A 23,055-nucleotide genomic window follows, 5' to 3' on the forward strand; every position below is an offset into this window, starting at 1 on the left:
AATCTGTTCTCTACTAAGGTCGAAATGATAACACACTCTGTTAATATATTAAGAAATTGCTCAGTAGTTCATGATCTATCAACGAGTAAAGATTACAGTACAATATTATATAAATTTGTAAATATAGGATGCGGAAAAAAATTAAACGAGTCTGAGAAAAAGCAAATTCTTAAATTAAAACAGCAACGGTTATCAGTAGCAAAAATATCGAAAGTAATAAGAAGTAGTAAAGTAATACACAATTTTTTAAAAAATGTTGAAGATTATAGCAAAAAGAAAAGTACTGGTCGGCCGTCATCGTTATCAGATCGTCATAAGCGAGCAATTTTGCGCGTAGTTTCCAACTCGCAGTTAACAACGAAACAAATAATGGAAAAATGCAGTGTTAGTGCTAGTGCTTCAAATGTTCGTCGAGTTCTACTATCCTGCAAAAATATCAAGAGGCTAAAATTGAAAAAGAAACCTTCGTTAACAACGAAACACAAAGTAGAACGTTTACGCTTTGCAAAAGAAAGAATGGATCGGAAAAAGAAATGGAGAAGGGTACTATTTTCAGACGAAAAAGATCCAACTTGGATGGTTTTGATGGGTTCCAATATTATTTTCATGATATACGAAAAGAGACAATGCCAGCAATTCGACAACAAATGGGAGGAGGCAGCGTGATGGTTTGGGCCGGCATCGGTTATTTCGGCAAAACAAGTATCAAGTTCATCGATGGGAAAATGAATAGTATCCGATACATAAATTTAATCAAAGAACAAATAAATAATTATGCAAAACGCATTTCTGGACCTGATTACATCCTTTTACAAGATAATGCATTTGTACACACATCAAGATTGGTACAATCATATTTTAATGAAAATAATATATCTATTTTGCTGTGGCCTGCACGCTCCCCGGACCTTAATATTATTGAAAATTGCTGGACAAAACTTGTTCACGGCGTATACGCGAATGGAAGGCAGTATCAACACGTACAACAATTACAAAATGCAATTGTACGCGAATGGGTTACGTTAAGTCAAAATTATATCCAGAAACTACATAAATCGATATCAAATCGATATAATAGAAGTAATAGAAAATAAAGGTGGTTGTACCCACTATTAAATAAGTATATACGTTTGATAAGTAATTATTGTTAGTTACAATTTATGTTGATTATTATTTTCTTATTGTACATGTGTTATCATTTCGTTCTTAAAATAGAAATTTTTTTCTTTGTTACACATTAAACCTCATATTTTTAATTATTTTCAATGAACCGCATATTCTGAGCTCATAATGTTTTGATGTTTGTTTGAGTGTAGGTAATATGGTTGAAATTTACAGAAATTTGATTAATTTGCCACATATTTTTAATACAACTCTGTACTAAATAAGGTGTTTTACTAACAAATATATATTTAGATATACATACGCGTCTATAATACCTTTGATAAGTTAGATACACAATCTTCGATAACTGAACATACAAGGTGTACATTTTTTCACTTAAGGATTCGTTGTCGAGAAAGATAGGTTTGAAAATCTGTCAGGTAAGTGTACATTAGCTTTATTATTAAACATTATTAAACATGGCTTATGTCGCGATTTTCTTCCTATTACTTTTTTCTTAGTACTTTTATTTCCATGACATCAATCTGCACTATTACTTTTATTTACTTTTTTAATGTCTCCAAGCATAATAACAGCTTTGAGGAATTAAAAACAAACATTATTTTGGCGTTTGGAGATTTAAAAAATATGCATAATTCATTACAAACAGTGCATAATAATTTACTTCAAAGAGCAAACAACACGGTCAACATTTCGAGCACTCGTTAAGTTACGAAAATGATTTTTAAATAGTACCAATTTTATATATAATATTTTTGTAATATTTTGAAACAATTCAAATTAAGTACAGAATGAAAGAAAGTGATAAAGGGGATTGATATCGTGGAAAGTTAATGCACGGATACGGTTAATGACGGATTTTGAAACTAATTTTTTTCAAAGCCAAACGAAGTCTTAAGTGAAAAAATATTTTTCTATTTTTTTCGATTTGTTTTTGCATGTAGAATTAGCACCCGACCAGCGTATCATAATTTTAGAATGCCCCGTATATTTATAGAGCTTCGTGACTGACTATATTTTTATTTTTTTACGAATCACAATATCAAATCTATGCTGACTGTTTCCTACCTCTTTCTCTCTCTACCAAAAAAAAAAAAAAAAGAGAGAGAGAAAGGAAGAAAAACAACGAACTACATGAAAGATATGGAAGTTTTCACTAGCCAAACAGTTCATTCCGATACAAAACGTTTGAAACCGGTCCAAAAACTGAGAGCAGCCGTACGATATTGTCTGGCTTAGCACCATCCGGCCGGGAATTATTGCTTTCGTGTATTCCAAAGGGTTCATTCATTTTTATTCTACTCAATTTAGGCCTGGCAGCCGCGTTCGTTTCCTCACAGTTTCGCTCTCTTTAAGCAAAGCAAACAAACATAGCCGGGGAAAGCGGTATTGCTCGAATTCCCATTGGAAGACCCGGCAATTTCGATTGGTTGTACTTTCTCTCCAGGTTCATGGACGTTCTTCTCGAGCTTCCCGAGCTCGTCATTACAACGTGATCGAGATTTAAACGCCGCGCTGCGCCGTTCCATTAGATACCGTCACGAAACGTACCACTGCGTGCAACAAGCAATTAACCCGCCACGTTCCGGGTCAATGAAAGGTCATCGCTATCGCAACTTGCCAGGCCCTGAAAATGCCATCCGGAACATCTTACGGATCCGGAGGAATTTATGTCGCGTCCATGTTAATGACGGCAAAAGAGTTAAATACTTAATAGAGAAGGAACCAGAGTTGTTGCAATGATTTGGGTATCGAGATATTCTATGAGAGTGCAGGAATTTACGGATTGCACGATGTTCTAAAATTGGTATTCGCGATATTCTGCAGAATCAGAGGAATTTAAATACTATGCAGAAAAGTCAAACACTAAATCAACCGCACGATACAGATTTTTCAGTGTTCTAAATATGGAAATAGGTGAGCCTTCATAGGTGGCACAACTGGAGTTAGGAATATTCTATTGGTGGGCCAATATCATTGGTGGCTTCATCTTCGAAAAAGTCGAGTTTGAAAACGCGTCAAGTATATGTGAATTTACCTAATTTCCAATTACATAATTGTTGAAAAGTAGAAATCCCTATTTCATGTATGTTTATATATATATATATGTATATAATACATGTATATACGTGTATTTAAATTTCACATTTAAAATTTTAAATACATGTATATCAACATATCCGTATTTTAATTCGCATGACTCTAAATATATGAATATCCGAGAAATCTAGGAGATTGCGAAATTAATAAAAGAATATTCCGATATATTTATTGGAATAATATGGGGAAAAATCACGAGAATCAAAATATGGATTTGTTAATACACGTACATTTGGATACGCGTGAAATAATGCACGGATACCTATGTACTGAACATATATAGATTGAGATATGGATATTGAAGCATACTTGTACACGAGCCTTTTTAATAGATATATCATATCGTAAATCTCTACTATCCTATATAATATGAAGGTTATCCTACATGCGAAAATAAATCGATAACGCAGTCGGTGATAGTATATAGAATAACATTTTTATGTTTAAAGCTTCCTTTAGGAAAAATTATTATTCTTTATGAACTAATCTGGCACACACATATTCGACGTTTTCAAATGCAATTTTCTCAAAAACAAGGCTTCAATTGAAGAAGTTTTATTATGCATTTTCGAATATATGTAGATTAACTTTCTGCCAATTATCCGTTCTTTTTCAATCAGGTATGAGTCAAACACACGTACAAGTTTTCAAATTCAATTTTTTATTCTTGATCTTCTTCTTATTCTGAACAATAGAATTTCTCTGACTTCGTTTGTACCACGAAATTAGAACCACAGTATCTTTTATCAGGTTGTAAGAATTTGCTTATGCGTATTCCACAATATTTTAAATAAGGTATCTGCGATATTGTACAAAATCAAAGAAATTTGCATTCCACAAATATTAGTCTTTTACAGACAAGGCTATTTCCGTTTCTTTTACGGACAGACTATGTCGTTGATACTCATGCTTATCTTTTTCTTACTATTCTAAGTTCTTAAAATAACTGGCAACATTCTGGAATATTAATTTAAGTTTTTCGTATATTATATAATCGTTTCAATGGTTTTTCGGGAAGAATAAAAATTCGCTTTGAAGAAAATCACGAATGAAATTTCATTTAAACCCATTTGAGGTTGCCTACGCAGAGTGATAATTATTTATTTTAGGGCACGCCTCATTGATTTTCATAATCTTGAAATACGTTCAGATCATCATTCTAAACACTTTTTTCTATACATGTTACCGCATTATTCATTGATATTCGTAAAAATCTTTATTAGAACTTAGGTTAGATACGATTATACTTTATTCTGAAGTCGACCGCACTTTTATACTTACATATAGTCCAACCTAAACTAACTTATTGATGAGAGAGATAGCCATTTTTAATATTATATAAATAAAGAAGAAAAAGTAATGGGTTATGGGTTGAGCTAAATTAGTACCCGGTCGTCATTAGGCGACCAGCAATGCTGACATGAAATAATTTTCGATGAATCATTGATATACAGAATGCTACACTTTATTTTGATCTTCAAGTGATCAAAAAGTGTATATATGTATGTTCCAACACGCAACCTGGTGACAATCATACACGGTCTTAATTCGTGAGTTACACACAGAAGTATGTTTGATAGTATATATACGTAAAAGTAAATGGTAGTAATCGAATTTACGATACATTTACAAAATTGAATGAAATAAAAATGAAGTTATGCTAGAGTAGCCTCACGGCGACCGGATATTAATCTAATCCAACCTACAACCCATTAACTTTCCCATTTATACAAAGGATGATTAATTTTTTATATTAGAGTCAGGTTTACGTTGAGGTTATACAAGAATAGGGCCACTTATATGCTAGAATGAAGTGCAATAAAAATTAAACTTAATTGAAGTATTTGTTGAGTATGTCGGAAATTAAGGCTAAGCAGCGGTAACATGTATAGGGAAAAGTTGCACGGAATGATCTTGATAACATATCTCAAAGTCATCAAAATCGGTGAGGTATGCCTGATGTAAATAATTACCCGCAAAGTTAATAAATAGAAAAATAAGTACTTAATTGAGAAACAGAGATTTTGCAATGTTCTAAATATCGAAATATTTCAGGATATTAAAAAATTTGTAAAAATCTATTTCACAACTTTCTGAATATGCTATCTAAGGCATCGTGCGAAACCGAGGAAATTTGTATTTCCTAGATATTAATAAAAGAAGATTAAAATTGTTCCCTTAAATACCTCACAAAATTTGAATCATAGTAAGTTGTGATCGATAGAAGACACATACTTAATAGGGCAATAGATATTGATCATGTGCTAAATATGTTAATACTATGAGATTGATGAATTTGCATCAAATGCATCAAAATGGAAGCGAATTTGAAATACATACATTGTACATAGTACGTCAAATGTTCAATAACAATAAAATATTGAGAAAATAGCACATAATTCTATCAAACTCATAGAAAAGGAGTTGAGCAAATATTAATAATAATTATTTTTAATTATTAATTAATTATTAATATTAATAATAGAATTAAAATTAAAAAAAAAATAGAAAAAGTGAGAGAGAAAACTAAACGCCATGCAAATTCAAGAAATAAATTGAATGATAATGAGAAAAAATCGTTAAAGATCATATATATTAAACGTAATTAAAGATCAACGTAATTAAAAAGTAGTATTGATTACGATTAAAAAATATTTATTTTACGATGTTCTTCAAATGGATATGGAATGTTCACCCACAGCTCGCTTCAGTTGAATAATTACAAAAACAAACAACTAAAAATTATAGCAATAATTGCAAAATAGCCATTTTACAAGGTGTTGAAAAGAGAGAAAATGTTATACATCTGACAGACCTTTAAAAGAAATAACAATGAGAGCAGATCGGCAGAGAATAAGTATTGTGGAGGAATTTTGCCACTTTCACTCAGTTTTCTCCAACATTCGAGAAGTTCAAAAACAATGAGTACGCTGGTAACACGAGTAACCACGCGTAACGTTGTTTCAAGCACGATTTTAGAATCACGTTAAATTATAATGAGTTAATTGTAGATGTATTTGAAGATGGCACTAAAGATTGTTAAAGTACAGCTGGTCGTTAATAGAGAAGTTCATAAGAAACTGATTAGATGAGATTATGTAAATTGCTTCGAAACCATTGGTAAGTTACGGTTCAAGGTAGAATTTTGCGTTAGGTGATTCAAATAATATCTACGTAAGAAACGTAAATGAGAGAGTCGGTTGGTGAAAATAATTTTGTAGTCGGGGTTTCTCTTATGGTTTATGGCTACGATTCTGGTTTTCCTGATTTTCACAGACTGTTAAAATTTCTGATGTGAACGCGGAGAGTCGAGCAGTGTAACGATTTTTATCAGCTGATTTTTACATAAAACATGGCCATTTAAATCAAGTATCTAGAGTTAGTCATAAACAGAATAGTTGAGAAAGTGGAATAATTTAATGCAAATAGATTAGATTACTTATATGTCAAGAAATTATAAATGGTAATATAGTAAATTGTACTTTATTTTTTTTTCTGCATTCTTCAAAAAAATATTTGATTACGCTTCGCAATTCTTATTACAGTATACTTGAATTAAAGTGTTAATTTAAAAATCCTATATTCAATATCATATGATATTAATTTAAAAATTAAAATATATGTATTAAAATAATTTCAATTGTTGAAATCAATTGTTCAATTCTCTATTTACTCATATTTACCAACGTACTATTGTATTGCATCACATCATGTTACGTTATGATTTATTATCTTCACGTTACTTATCATGTTATGAGTTTACTTATAGCCATTATTACACATATACAGTTTTACGAATAATTATCTAGATAGATAAATAGATAGATAGATAGATAGATAGATAGATAGATAGATAGAGAGAGAGAGAGAGAGAGAGAGAGAGAGAGAGAGAGAGAGAGAGAGAATTTCAGTAATTTTACATTCTAACAAATTTAAAATGGAATAAGAAGAAAATTGAAAAGAGAAAATAAACATGAAGGTCAAAGTATAAAAATAGATATAGGAAGAAGCGTAGGAAGAATTAATCGATCCTTTTTTGGCTCGATTAATTATCGATCGATCAATTACATATTTACTAAATTAATAAACGTCCCGCTGTTCATTAAAATCATTTATTCGTTTTACGCACTATTTTATCGTGAGACGGAAAAACTTTAATATGTACTAAACCACTGACTTTCATCGAGTTATAAACTCGTTTACTGCGAACGATAGCAAATAAACGTAATGAGCGTATATTAGTTTCCTCGTGTAGGGAACTTTCTAAAATTGTGTACGATACAAAATTCCATTCTGCAGGCGACAATTTTCCGTATAGGAGAAAATTTTCATTCAACGTAACTCCGCTATCGTCAAATTGTGAGTTATTACTCATCTCGTAACTTGTGCATATTAAGTAAGAAATTGACGTTCCACCGACGATGGTGAATCATTCTTAATTGGCTCGTGATTCACAGCAAGCACGTTTAGACGTTAGCCTCAATTTTGCATTTTCGTTTCATTTACCCCTTTAAACATATTCAAGTTGTTTGTTATCATCAGTGTGATTTTCGAAATACATTTATATCGTTTATCTTAGACCGAGAAAAATTTATTCTATTAAGAACTTTAATTACATAGTGCTGAGACATTTTTTCACGAAATTTCAAGTAGAAGAAAAATAGAAATTAAATTCTTACGTGTTAGTTAAGAGTTTATTATGATGTTAATAAAAAGTAACATTATCTTATTTTTATATTATTATAATTATAATTAATTATTATTATTATAGTACAGAGTGATATATCTATGCTTTATAAGTATTATGTGTTTCCTTTCTTCAATGCTCTATTATTATATTGTATTATTGCATTGCTACCAATGTAAATTAATACACAGTAATAATATTCAAATAACTAGCAATAATGATTTTTTAAATTTTAAGATTTTAAAATTAATAATTGTAAAATCTATTTGTAAAAATTTATTTGTTTGATTATTAAACTTATTATTAAGTTATTATTATTAAACTTATTATTATTGCTACAATGTGCAAGGGTATTTATTGATACTAATACTTCGTAATTTAAGATTTGTAAAATTTCACAAATAGTATTAAGAAAATTATACAAGAGGGTCTTGAGGATTCTTCGTGACTTCTAATCATGAAATACTTTGGATGAAAAGAAGAAATAGTAATAGAACATAAGAGTGACACAGGAAATCCGGTATTCTAATATCTACTTCACTATCAGGTTATTTTACAAGTAATCCGGCTTTTTCAATATGTGTACATATAAGGTGAAAGTGAACGGCTATCTGTTGGTAATTAATAGACTGCGTGTGTGTATGCCAATTCAGATTTATACGAATACGTATAAGTAAAAGAATAGAAATCAAATACATCTTTGTTTCATTCTCTAAATATTATAACGAGTATTTTATTTTAAACAAGTTGTACACTCGTGTATATTATGTGCATTTTTACATATTTAACTTTCTCATAAATGTATAAATATCCGTGGTTCAGTTAATTAATCAGTGGTAGATTTTTTTTTTATTTTCTACAATTGTCTATTGCTTTTATAAAATTATTATCATGTTGAGTTCCATTCTTGTAAGCTTTTAGTAAAATCGCATTATTGGTAATTACTTACTTATGATTGTAACAGCATTAACAACAAATTTTGTTAATTACTCACAAAATCTTTCATTAAAATCACCTTAATACTCTTGTCCTAAACAATTCTCTTAATCTTACAATTTCACTGATATCTGATTACAGTATTTTATCATCGATAATTGATTAAAATCTTATTAATTACCTACAAATCTTTTATTAAAATCACCTTAATAGTTTTACTCTAAAGAATTCTTTCAATCTTGCAATTTCTATAAAAATATAATCAAACCGTCCATTTTTGTCTCTACTATAGTTTACTATTTAACTGTTGATAATTCCAACTTTCTTTAATTATCCATAATTGTTTTACTCTTACTTCAAATAATTCTCTTAATACTATAATCTCCTTGAAGCAAACGCGTTTTCGAGCGCAATATTCCTCGACTTCCGGCTCAGATCCGAATTAAAACCACGAATGAAGTTTCACCAGTAATTCCCAGCGACTTTTCGCTAGTGGAATTCTTCGAATAAAAAGACTAAATAATAGTAGACAAGAGTAACCAAGGAATTTATCTAGCTTTCACCCTGGAACCTTCGCTTCCTTTCTCCTGCCTGCTTCTTATCCGGCCATCTTACTCTGCCATTGGAAAGATAAGTCTCTAGTTCGCATGTAAATAAACCGCTAAGGATACAGAGCCCTTGAGGATCCTGTCTGTGAGTATCAAATAATCACGTAAACCGTTTATCGCAGAATAGACAACTATTTTTACAATTGAACCGATGATCAAAACTCGGATATACCTGTAAATCGAGTTCTGACTCATACAATTGTGTGCCGTTACGTTAGTGTCTGCATGGTTAAGGAATTAGATAAAGATGACCGCTTTAGGAAGAAGAAGATGATGGAGCACAAGAAGAAACGAAGAATGCGAATAAAAATCGTACAGACCGCTTTGTACGTTGATTTCGGTGTTTCACGAGACTTTTGGTGTTACACACGTACATGTTATTTAATCCTGCTACATTCTTTCCTTCATCCAATTATATTTTTCTAACAGTAAAAAGTATCTTAACAGTTTAAACGAAATATGAAAAAATCTTATCGCTAGTATAATTTTCTCCTTCAACTTTATACTCAACGGCTTCCTAAGACATAACAAGTACTTTTTGTTTGTTGAAATTAAAGCGGGATTGAAATATGAAAATTCGAGAATCGTGGCAGGGTTAAATGAAATATTTGAAAAGTTATTAATATATATTGAGGAGACAAAGCCTAATCCTTTTAAACTGTAAAATTATGATGAAATATCCAGAATGAACGATTTAGAGAATAATTATTTAATTGTCATTAAGATTTCTTGCATTTTTGGTATCAAAACGGGTATACTTGCAGTTTTTTGTAAAAAAATAAATATTAATAATAATACATTGGATAGCTAGCCAGAGTCTCTCTCGAGCTATACTATAAATGAGGTAAAATGATCATCTTATTTGGTTAAATGATATTACGGAATATTTATACATTAATTTGTTTGAACAAGATGATCTTCCTTTGAATTATTTCTATCTATCAAATGAAATAACATTTTGTATGGTTTTTTAGGTAAACAAATATTTTCCGAACTAGTTCCCTGAATAATTTCTGATACAACTTATATTAATTACGTCAGAAGTACAAATTTTTAAATAATCTAGATTTATAGTTTGTTATTCAAATATACTTAAAGAACAATTAAAGCGAAGTAAAGAGTTATTCAAAGATGATTTCTTTCATTTCGACATAAAATAAAATTACAATTCCCGATTGTATCTTATTTTTAAAATGCAGATGATAAATTGGTTGGGGCGTCTTATTATTTTAAGATAATATGTTTTATTCTGATATCAAATCAAATTTGGCCACATCTGGTTCCCTACTGGAAACGAGAAATGAATGCTAAGTCGAGAGCATTTCTTTCTGAGTGGTAATGAACTTGGCAGAATTCGATTACGAAGACGAGTATTAACGAAACTGCGTTTTTTGCTTAGTTCTTGTTTGGCAAGTATTCAATATAGAAATATAGTGTCACAGTTGTCATAGCTATATATATTATACAATTTTATAACTCTAACATGTTTTTGTAGTTTTAGTCGAAGATCTTGTACGGTATTTTCTTTCTCTTTTATCCGTAGATTTTTATCTCCTAGTTACATTTTTAATGAAAATTACGTATTTCTATACTGTTAATTTTTAATCAGAAGTTTGTGTACCTAAATTTTTCATTTTTCATTTTTCCTGAGAATCTTTTTTATTTCCAAATTTTGTAGGTTGTTTGTTTCTTAGATCTTTAATTTCTAGTCGAAAATCTTTATACTTGTATATTTGTTGTTTTCGACGAATCCAGAACATCGGAATCAATGCTCTGCGAGTGCTATTTTTATTTTTGACACGACCAAGCAAGGAAGTGTATTTTAGTCACGTGCAACACGTATACGAGCAGAACACTTCACGTTTCTCGTTGAACATTCAGATTCAAAGAAATCTTTCTTTCTTATCAAAGTTATCAGCGAAAGGAGAAATTAACCTCTTAATAACTCACAGATAAATCAATTTTTTTTAAGTTCCAACCACAACACAAAAACTAATCTATAGTGACATAAAATCAGAATACGCTGAGATAAATATCTATATTTTTAATGGCTTTAAAGTTATTAGGATATTTAAATAAAGAAATCATCTATGAATAGTTTTAAGATATAAATTATAATTTATAAAAAATTTATCATTGTAAAAATTTAATGGTGAAATAAATACTTACGATAAAGAACACACATAAAGAATTACAAATCAGCAAGTTTGAAAGACTTAAATTACGTGATGAGTTGTAATTAAATTCAAATAAAATATCAGTAAAAACAGTTAAAAATTTGTTTATCGAGAAGTTTGAAAATAATATTAGATAATACTATAATAATTATGACAGTTTGTAAATGAAAAGAGAGAACATTATTTCCCTATAATATTTTAATTCACATTCGCGTAAATTAATAATATTTTCCTTATATATAAAGAATATTAATATCTTTTCAATCGAGTTTTACTTTAGAACTTACTTTTGCAAAATACGATACAAACTTAATTCTCAAAATAAAATTTTCCATTATTCCACAAATTTCTACGATATCGAAGAATTGGAATCATAGATCTCGATATAAATTTAAATCCGAGCTGAGACTTTTGTTTTCGAGCGGTCACTCTGAGGAATCTTCTACTATTTTAAACACGGTGCTAGCGTGACAGGATTAAATCTCCCGAGTATTCTTCTTTGCCCTACTTTGGTCTAATTCTAAGAAATAAAGCGACAAAGCCAGCGAATGTACCACGTATTGTGACGAAATAGCATCATTGTGAGAAGTAATGAAGAACGTACGCGATATGCCACAGTAAAGCTTACCACCCAGTTTAAACTACTTTAATTCATTTAAGACATCGAAACTGCATATATACGGTGTTCTAATATATTTTCAAATGAAACTTCACTAAAACTGCTTACGAGAAGAAATAGAGTAAATAGAAAAAATGTTGTTTAAAGATTTATCGAAATACTATATAATATGACACTTTAAAACGAAAGTTTATTACTATTATATAAAGAACATATTAGCATGCAAGAGTTTCAGAAAGCATTTCTTTCTATAAAAAATTCAATTCATTTTTCATCTTTTAGATATACATATAATTCCTTATGTGATGCCATGTACAGATTCTATCGTTCAAAAATTTATTACAAATACAAAAATAAATTTCTTTACGTATTATAAACATGCACTTATGTAGTATTAAATATATAAATTTCTCTACACATAAAAGTTCAATTATCAGAGGATTTTCATTTATTGCTGCATTTTGAAAGTTATCTACTGTTCTATCCGGTGACTGTAACGTTTGCCATCATATCGTACGCTAATTGCAGCAATTTCTTAACCGTGTTGTACGAAACTATGTTTTGTCAGTACCATATTATACGAGAGTATACTATATGTAATTACATAGATTGTTGACTTATTTTTATCTTGTATTATGACAAGAGCGAGTTCGTTATCATTTCCTCCGTCTTCCAAACTATTACATTTTTTAATGAAGACTCGAATGATTTATTGGAATGAGTTATCTCTTCTTGTCTGATTTATATTATTCTATATTAGAACCTATAGAATAGATGAAATAAAAATTAAATAAGAATTTATAATTCACTTTATTTTCTTCATTTTCGATCATAAAATATATTAACCAAGTTTAGTCAAAAGATTCAAGAATACATTGTGAGCAGCTTATTAAAAACGTTGCTTGTAACGTAAGGTTATAAGTAATTAAAAATGGGAGATTTCAGCGAGTATGTTTAAAATGTTGAATCCAAAATGTTGAAGAACTAAAAAACTTAGGTAAAAACAGAAATAATCACAAAACGTATAATATCAAAGGAAAAACTAACAGAGCTATAAGAATCCGGAATACTAAAATTGGAAGAAGAGGAGCAGGTATCACATCAAGTAGCCAGTATAAGGAGCACAATCGAAATTACAGCATTTTTGGATGACAGAGATATAAAGCATTGAGTTTAAACTATTGTCCGATATATCAATATATAAAGAATCTAACAGAATTAAACAGAGAAGAATATCTAAATTACATATTACGAATAGTTTACAGCAGGACAATTGCTCAAATACGTCTAGCCGGAAGGCATGAATTTAGTATATCAGGAGAGAAAGGGGAAAGAATAAAAATAAATGGCACAGAACGTGCCAGCTATATAACATAGGAAGGAAAGAAACCTTGAAACATGTTAGATCAGTGTGTCTTCAGTAATATGATATGTAAGGAGAAAGAAGTTCAAAACAGAAAAGATTTCCCTAGATACTAATCATTAAGAGCAGAGAAAGGTAAAAAACATTTTCAATTACGTGCAATCAGCCATAACGATCAGAATATATATATAATATATAAAATATATATAATAATATATATATATTATTATTATTATTTTAATACGTTATATTATATTTCTTAATATTTAGTGTGTATTTATCTTTGTGTATACAGCACAGTGGTGTATATATATCAAAAATCTTTATATATATATATATGTATTTATATATCAAGATTTATTATTTATCTAATTGTAAGTTCAATTTTTTTATGACTCGTTGCATATAATTGAAAGTGTTTTTCGCTTCTTCTCTATTGTTAATGATTAGTATCTGGGAGGAGTCTTTTCCTTTTTGAAATTTTTTCTCCTTGCATATCATATTGTTGATATGTACACAATATAATACAATACTATATGTATATAAGTATATATACACAATTGTATACACTAGCATAGATACATATTAACCATTAATAGAAAAAGTTAAGTCATATAATTTATGTAAATAAAACACAATAAAATAACAATATAGTATAGTGTAAGAAAGTACTAAGAATGCAACTATTTCCTTGTAATAGACCCTAGACTTTAAGTACAAATAAATTTTTATTATTATTAAGTAATTAAGGAAACAATACGAATCTATGATAATTAAACGACGTAAAATATAGAAGAAAGTAAACATTATTTTAAGTACCACATCTTACCATTAATCTCTTATGTAATTGTAAATTTTTCGAATTATAATACAATTAAAATTCTTTATAGTAAGATAGCCTGAGGTAACGTAGAAAAATAACAGAGGAATTATTCTGTAATTTGTATTGTGCGCTTTCGTGGAAAGTCTGCACTGGAAGAAACACGTCTATCAATTTGTTCAACGAGTTATCAGAAGTTATTGAGATATGCGTTGAAAGAGACGTAGAATAATCAAATTAAAAGACGTCTTTATGAATCATTTGATGCATAATCTAATTTACGATTTAATTGTCGTTTTAATTAACGATATTCAACGTTGCATACATTCTGTTACATACATTCTAAGCGGAATTATCAATTTCGATTCTTTGTGTTCTTTTTAAATTCATATCGCTGAGAAATTAAAAATAAATTCCTTTGTTTACAGTAAGTTTAAATGTTTACAACATTTGCATCAATATCTTTATATCCAGTATGTATAAAAAGTAAGTGTAGAAACTAGTATCACTACTATTAGTTTTACACCTCCATACCTGTGGAGGTCTGTAAAAAGGAATCCCTGCAAAATTGACCTTAACCTTGAAATTCAAGATCAAATGCTTTCCACCGAGTTCCACTAGTTTTTGGACTCGCTTTATTTACGATATGGATATATATATATATATAATAGATGCAGGGTAAACAGCATCTATTGCGTATGTACACCTGATATACCATTATATATCACACTTTTTCCTTTTTTTCTTTCTTTTTCAATCTATGTAATAGCTGTTCCTACGTGTCAGCATGGCCACCACCGTTGTTCAAGTCAACACTTAAGCAGTTACGAATATAAAATTAATGAAACTCTAACATCATTTTGTAAGAGAACGGTTGAGTTGCCTTGAATCTTAAAGTCGAAGTCAATTTTGCACAGACTTTCACAAATCTCTATCGATCCAAAGGTGTAGAATCTCGTTGTGGGGGTTTTTACACTTTCAATTTATATACCCTTCATACAAGAGACTTTAGTTAAGACCAGACTATAGTTTTTTAATGGTTGAAGACATAAGAAAGTATTTTCATCTTTTAATGATAGAAGAAATGTTTTCACATCTTCTAAAGATAAAAGAAAACATCGCAAAGATTAAACGATTTCAAATGGAATATTTCTTGATAAGGAGTCTCTTTTAAAGGTGAAGGTATTTCACAAATTCATTTCGTGTTTTTTAAATATTTTTTCGAAGGCATAATTTTAAACGCGTTTATCTCGAAAAGTGATTTTCACACGTTTAATTCCTTTTTAACAGAACACGCCATATACACATAGTATACATAGTATACATACATGGTATAGAAGCTACAACTGTTACAAGATATTTATTGAAAGTACACATTTCGGAAAGTGCACCAAATTATTTGAATAGTCAATTATCCATTACATTACTTTAATAAGCAATATGTAGCGAATAATGAGACAATCTTTATCATTAATTGTATGGTTAAAACTACTATTCATGCTGTATACTAATTTTTCACGAAATGTATGTGTAATTTGTACGTACGAGGGTGAGTCATCTAAGAGTTTAAGCTAAAATATTTTCGATACTGTTAATTATGTCGGAAAACGTTCCAGATAAAAGTTCAAGAATGGCTTCAAAGGGAACATGTTTTAACGTTATGCAGTTATTTTTTGTAGGTGGGCGAACGAAGGAGAAAGGTTATGCGTAGTTCAACTTCGTTCTATTAAATGGAATCATATATTTTTTAATACATTGATCGATGCAGCTCGAGATTCTATATAAAAAATTACTAACCTACTTATGTCGAAAAAGTACTGGTTTAATGGATATTTTAACTTATAGTTCGCAAAACTTATTGTATGAAAGACAAGGAAAAACGTAAGGCACAACTTTTGTATTCGTTTTTCCTATCTTTCATACAATAAGCTTTAGAGACTAAAAGTTAAAATATGTATTAATCTAATAGTTTTTCTTGAGCTGTATCGCTTAATATATTGAAAAATATATGATTCCCGAAAGAAGCTTAAATTCTTAGATGTCTCACTCCGTATATTCAAGTTGGTTTCAAATTTTACTATTATAATTGCGATAGTCGTATTTTATTATACAGCTAACAAAATTTAAAAAATGTTTGCATAATGAACGTAGTGTGTTCTTAAGAAAATTCTGTGGTAAGTGTCGAATACTTTCACGAGTATATAAATAAAGACAAATTTCTGTTGAAACATTTATGTACAAAGAAAGATTCGAAGGCGAAATTCAGACAGAAAACGTAGCATGCTAACCAGTTGTGCGAAAAAGACGCAATCTTCCGGTTGTCATTTCAAAAGGTGTGACAATAAGCGTAACTCGTTGTCGGGTGAAAGATTTAAGTGAATTCATTGAAGATCTCTTGTGAAGCGAAAAATACTCTGAGAGAGCAGTTCGTTTATATCCGTTTGATATTTTAGTTGCTATAAATTTAATATCAATTAATATAAACTAATTAAAAACCAATTTACTAACATAAACGAGAATAGTTAGTAGAAAGTAGAATACTAGAATATAAATAGTAGAATAGTTGAAAATATAATAGTAGAATAGTAAATAGAATAGTAAAAAGGTATCAAAGGAATATATTATATTAAAAAGTACAAAAAAGTATTAAATAGTAAATATTAAATATTAAAAAGTGTTAGTACCACCAAATCTATCTTGACAATATCGAAATATTATTTTCAATTAATTTTCACGAATTTGTCAATACCATAAATTCATCATCGATCAATATAAAATTGATTTAGTCAAAATCAATTTCCCTATATTGGAAAGAAAACAAAGTCGAGCATTATTACCATATCTACTTTAAAAATGTTTAATGACATTATCCTCGATCAATATTTCCAAAAACGATATCCTACTCCCAAAATATTACTCAAAATTTTAACTTTATTATGCAGTAACAAAAACATCAGCAACCCGATATCAGACTATTAATAAAGTATTGATCTCGGCATAAACTAGCTGCGTAAAACCAATACAAAATACAAAGAATATTGATAAAATCTCATTTCGATACAAATCCAAAATCGACGATTGCATAAAACGAATCGAGAAACAAAAAGGCAATTCACAAACGACTGTTACTAAGCAAAGATAAAATTTCAAGTAAAAATTGGAAAATGAGAATTAATATAATCATTTCTATGAATATATACAAAATATATACAAAACCCAAAGTCTATATGTAATTACTTAATACATTTTATGGAAGATTATTACGAATGAAACATAAAATCCAAATAAAAGATCATTACAAAAAAGGAACAATGAATTGCAACAAAGTAATTCGATATAAAACACAAAATCAAGACTCGCGTGAAATAGTTGCTAGAAGATCAACGTCGAAACAAAAACCATTCCAAAAAATGAACCAATATAATCAACGCGATTAATATAATTCGATACAGAGCCAAAGTGAACAATCAGATAAAATACCTTGGGAAGCTAAACAGATATCTCAGGAATAACGAAAGATCATTATAAAAGGAAGAATCATAAAATTCACCTAGTCCGCTCCAGAAATTTTTCAATAACGTGCCAAAAACAGGAATGTGTCATATTCTTCCTCAGCTACAATAAACCCGTAAAAGCCGACCACGTTCACTTATTATCCAATCACGAAACAAGGAATTGACACGTTGTAACTCTCACCCTAATGCCATGGTAAATCCTACTAGTTTCTATTTTCATCGATGACCGATGACAAAGAAAAGAGAAAAGGAGGAAAAGGAGAAGAAGGAGAATCTTCAAACGGGGAGAATCACCAATCACCTTTCGTACAGGACATCGATACACGTTGCAGGATAGGTCGTAGTATCGTGGTGTAGTCGGCTCCCTGATGGCAGACACTCGATAGCCCACCTCATTCTCGTCCACGTTGATCCTTCGTTCCTTCTCCGATGTATCTACAAACCCTCTGTTGTTCTCCATGATCAGTCTTAGACGATTCTTCTCCGTTTTAACGGTCTTCGGGTTCTGTGGCATCGCACGAGGAAGAGGGATCATCGAGCTGCCGCGTGTTCTTATTTCGAACTCGCTCGTCTTTGACGGGGAAAGCTCTCTTACACCAGACGTTGTTTGTTTTAAGCTCCTCTCTCTATTTTCACCCGGCATAACTTTTCTTTTCTTCGATATTTTATTATATCCCGTGTTGTTTTTCCACCTTTCTCTGTTTTGTCGTATTTATCGTATTCTGTGATCAGCTGATCGATCAAGGAGCTTCGATTGGACAGAGAAATCGAGAGGTTAAATCGAAAGTTTAAGTCGAGAGGTTAACACGAAAGAATGTTGGAATGACGCATCGCGGCGCCCGGTGTAACCTAGCTGGTCCGACGTCGACGCACACCATCAGAAAACCTCTCTTCTCCAGGTCTCGACCCTTCTTCATCCACCGAGGGGCAGCTTCATCGCGCTCCATCGGACGTCGAGTGCGTCGGCACGCATGCGTCGAGGCAAAGATTTTCGAAATGTCCCTCTGGCATTTCATCAGCACCTCATCTCGACTGCGCCAAGAGCCCCCTTTATCTGCCGGTTCCTTTTCGCGGCTTGGTTAATTATTATTTTTCACGTACCGTTTCGTTTGTACTTGTTGCTTGTCCGACTACTTCTTGCTTCGTTACTTGAAAATGTAGCGACAGACTGTTTCTACGAGCCTTAATTGGTATGCTGACCTCTTGAGAATTTGTGGAATGTGTCGTCGAGCGAGGAACTATTTTTTTCTTTGCACTTCTGACGCTGGTGTAGAGAACGATCGAAAAATACGATTTATAAAACGGACCGGTTATCCACAGTGATCGTTATGCATCGTAAAATCTTGAAACTGGAATTAGGAATGTAGTTACGTACCTGTCAAGTACACTTTTTTTCCGGATACAGTGCGAGGAACTTTCTTTTCCATTCTTATTGTGATTTTTGTCTTTTAATGCGAAATTTTTTGTTGTAGTTAACGTTTATCACATAGATTGTTTGGAAGGTGCTGAGTGATCTTAGAATTCTAATTTGTAGAATTTCGGACGCTATCTTATCGAAGGAACAATCTTTCCGTATACTTAATCTTCTATACTTGGTATTACGCTTTATAATTCTTAGTATTATATCTATCGTAATATCTAGCTAAGGTTGATCTAGAAAGAATTTCTGTTCTCATTCATGATTCTTTAAAAATTTCGTTTCCCTTCGCAATGTTATTTTCCTCGTGACACAGTCGATGGCATTACAGGTTCCATTTATAGTTGCACGGTACCACTCGACTCGTTTACGACCCACGTTTTGCCATTCGTTTCGCAAATCAACCGGACGCGCCTTTTGCGGTGAGGGATAAAGAAGGAAAATCAGCTTTCTTCCTTCTCCTGTCTGACTTCTTCCGAAGAAAATTTCAACTCGATATCAACCTCTTACTTAATCTTACTTTTCATTACCTTATTCGGTCTTTAGATCCCAAATAAATTTGTCCAAAAATACAAGAGACGCAAAGTTTGTCCAATGCACCTCTCACTTTCTTTAGGCTTTCACTGTCGTAAAAGAATCTTGATACCACGCGAAATCATAGTTTGCTCTTCCAATTTCTTGCGAATTTTAATTAAAAAATTTAGTAGATCTCGAAAGAAAATCACTAGTTACCTCGATAAATCTCGCCATTCGATTTTCTTCAAATATATGACGTTTCGAAAAAGATTTCCAGAATTTTTCGAATCATTGGTCGTAATCCAAAATATCGTCCATTCTATTCAAATCCTCTATTCAAACATACATCCTTTTCAATTTCCGTACGAGCGTTTCTACTTTTGCCAAGGTATTTCCCAAGGAAATCTACCGGTCTCTTCTTTACCGATCTGTGCTCGTTGAAGAAATTTCGGTTCCCTTTCAATTACAGGGATTGTCGAGGACTCTTTTGCACTGTGAACATGCACCACTCCGATTCGACATGAAAATACGCGTTATCCCGTGAACAATCACGACTCGCTGAAACGTCGCGTTCGATTCGTTATTTTCTCGCTCGAACGAGATCGAAAAGTGCCCGAAGGCAAAGGTATCGCGGTTCAAAGCGGTTCATCCGTCAAAAAAACGAAGATAACGAGATCTGACAGAGTCGCGCACGTTTTCCCATACCATGGAACGCTTGCACCGATATATCGTTAGGGGAGATTCGTTTTCAAGTACGATTCAATCGTCACTGTCGCTTCATCGCCGTTTCCGGGGAGCATGGAGCACCGTTCACAATCGATTCACTGTTTTATACGAATAAAGCGTTCTTATCTCACGTTGTTCGCACTTTGTCTTCTTCTTTTCCTTCCTTCCTTCGTTCTACCAGTGAAATTACGAATCGGAACGAAAAAATTACGATGAAAAAACGTTAATGAATGGAAGGCGATAAAACCGGAAGATCGAGGGATAACGAGGTATCGACGGGTACATAAGAGCACAGAGCGCGTTCAGGACTACGTAGTGTGGGTAGCTGAAATAAACTGACGTAGGTTAGGGGATCGAAGAACAGCTGGGCTCGGCCTGGCTGCTGTACGCCATCACTGACTCACTCAACCTCTTCTCTCACTCTTCCACTCGATCCTTTATGCAATATCTCTCGCTCTTCCAACACTGTGTCTTTTTCTATCTCTCTTTTTATCCTGTTTTCTCTCTATTCTCCCTCCCTCGCTCGTGCACACTCCATGGATCCGTGACTGTCCTTTTCCTTCTTACGCTACTGGATAAATTCGTTTCTCTCTTGCTCTGCCGCTGCCGATGGTACGTACGTTCTTTCTCTGCTGCGTGAAATTGTCCTGCCTTTTTTGACGTTTCGATCTGCGTATTTGATTCATTGGTTTTCTCATAAGACACAGAGGATCGTTCTCTTTACCTATCAAGTAATATTAAGTTTTCTTTTCACTTTTACGACAGTTTAGCCTCTTTTAGAGCCGCTTTTTATTCTCTCTTATTTTTTATTTTCTTGGTTGCTTCTGTTTTATGGTAAGCTTTAGAACGCGTTGTGTAATTTTAAGCTGTCATGCATTTTTGCGTGCACCGTTTCGTTAAACAAGAGGTTGTTTCGTTTTTAATTTTTAGTAAAAGTAATTTCCTTGCGTTTTTATATTTATATACTTGAGATTACTCCTTTGTTCGCATCATACTATTATTCTTATTTCTCTTTTTTTTACAGTTTACACCATGCACAGCAAAATAGTGAATATTTACTCAATTTACAATGACCGAATTTATTATATATGACAAGAGCCTAAAATAATTCTTTTCGTGCTTCTGCGTAAATCGCAATCAATTTCAAGCGAACCTGTGAACGGAAAAATCTTCGCTTACTTACTTTTCACATACCTACTGATATAATGTATGCAAGGTTATTTATTTCCCCTCATTTACGCTTTTCTGTAAACTACATTTTTTCCTTTTTTTCCACACAAATTCCTTTCTTCTATTCGCTATATCTTCAAGAAACTACATACTATTTTATACTTAGAATTATTATCTTTCCTTTCAATCGTATCATCTCCATGTTTTACTTTGTTCTTATCTTTTTTCTGTTATATTTACTCTGTTTCACGGTTATTGAATGTTTTATCTGGGATATCTAATCAAAATCTTTTTTTTTTTTTTTCGCCTCATTAGGGACGAGTTCTTGAGCGTAGGTTGATCAGGAAACGGATTAGCGCCTTGGTATATCGATTAGAATGCAATGTGCGTCAAGTAGAAGCTGCTTTTTATTGTTCTTTGTTATCGCTGATTATCAAATACTTCGCATATTATTCTATATACCGTATTTCCTATATTGATAAAACGGGGTTTGTGGTGTGTGATTTAATCAGTGATTTCGCGATTTATCCGTGAATTTGTTCCGATAGCTCTACTTTGTGCAATGTGTACATTACGTCAACAATAATACCGACAGAAAAGGGTCGAAGGTGATATTTCTTTTTCTATTAAAATTCATGTCACCTTCCTTAATAAAAAATCTTCGTATTTCAAATAAAAGACATATAAAAGGTTTAAAGTTCTTTATATAAAAAATATATGTTTGCTTTGTTTTACTGTTTACTGTTGTATTTTCACTTGAAACGTTTGGCCGGCAGAATAATTGAATGCCTATTGTTACGAAATCGATGATACGTAATGATTGTTATATTTAACATTTGTGTCGCTTACATATATTATATCAATAATAATATTCTAATCAGTAATGATAATAATAATAATAATAATAAGAAGAAGAATACACTTATAAAATAATAAATAAAATAAATATATTATATATGTAGTACTATATGTATATAATATAAATTTTATTTAGGGAAAACAATTGATGTAAGCTTTTGAGATCTTTAGAAATTTATCGATGTATTCATGCATTTATGCTTCTTTTTTATATAATTTATATGATTTTTAATTCTTTATAAATATCTCCTATTTAAGATTTTTGAACTTTATTTTTGCAAAATTCAGTTTCCATAAGATATCATATAAACCCAAGTATTATTTTGCAAAATTAAAGTTATAATGTTTTTTAAACTATCGTTCCCAGACACAAAAACCTTGACCTCTTCCTTGTTGAGAATTAGATCCGTCTGTAAAA

At 31.3% G+C, this 23,055-nt stretch overlaps 1 protein-coding gene across 6 annotated transcripts in view; it reads right to left on the reverse strand.

Annotated features, from left to right (window-relative positions):
- The window catches only part of LOC139993720 (uncharacterized), an 85,070-nt gene that overhangs the window by 18,505 nt on the left and 43,510 nt on the right, over positions 1-23,055 (reverse strand). The window contains exon 1 of one of the 6 annotated variants that reach the window (XM_072015699.1): positions 18,252-21,472. The exons of the other annotated variants lie outside the window; for them this stretch is intronic. Within the exon in view, the coding sequence (XP_071871800.1) occupies positions 18,252-18,593 (342 nt within the window). The 5' untranslated portion in view covers positions 18,594-21,472. Of the gene's footprint in view, positions 1-18,251; positions 21,473-23,055 lie in introns of those variants that run through there. 6 annotated transcript variants of the gene reach the window in all.

This window comes from Bombus fervidus, chromosome 13, assembly GCF_041682495.2.
Source record: "Bombus fervidus isolate BK054 chromosome 13, iyBomFerv1, whole genome shotgun sequence".
NCBI lineage: Eukaryota > Metazoa > Arthropoda > Insecta > Hymenoptera > Apidae > Bombus > Bombus fervidus.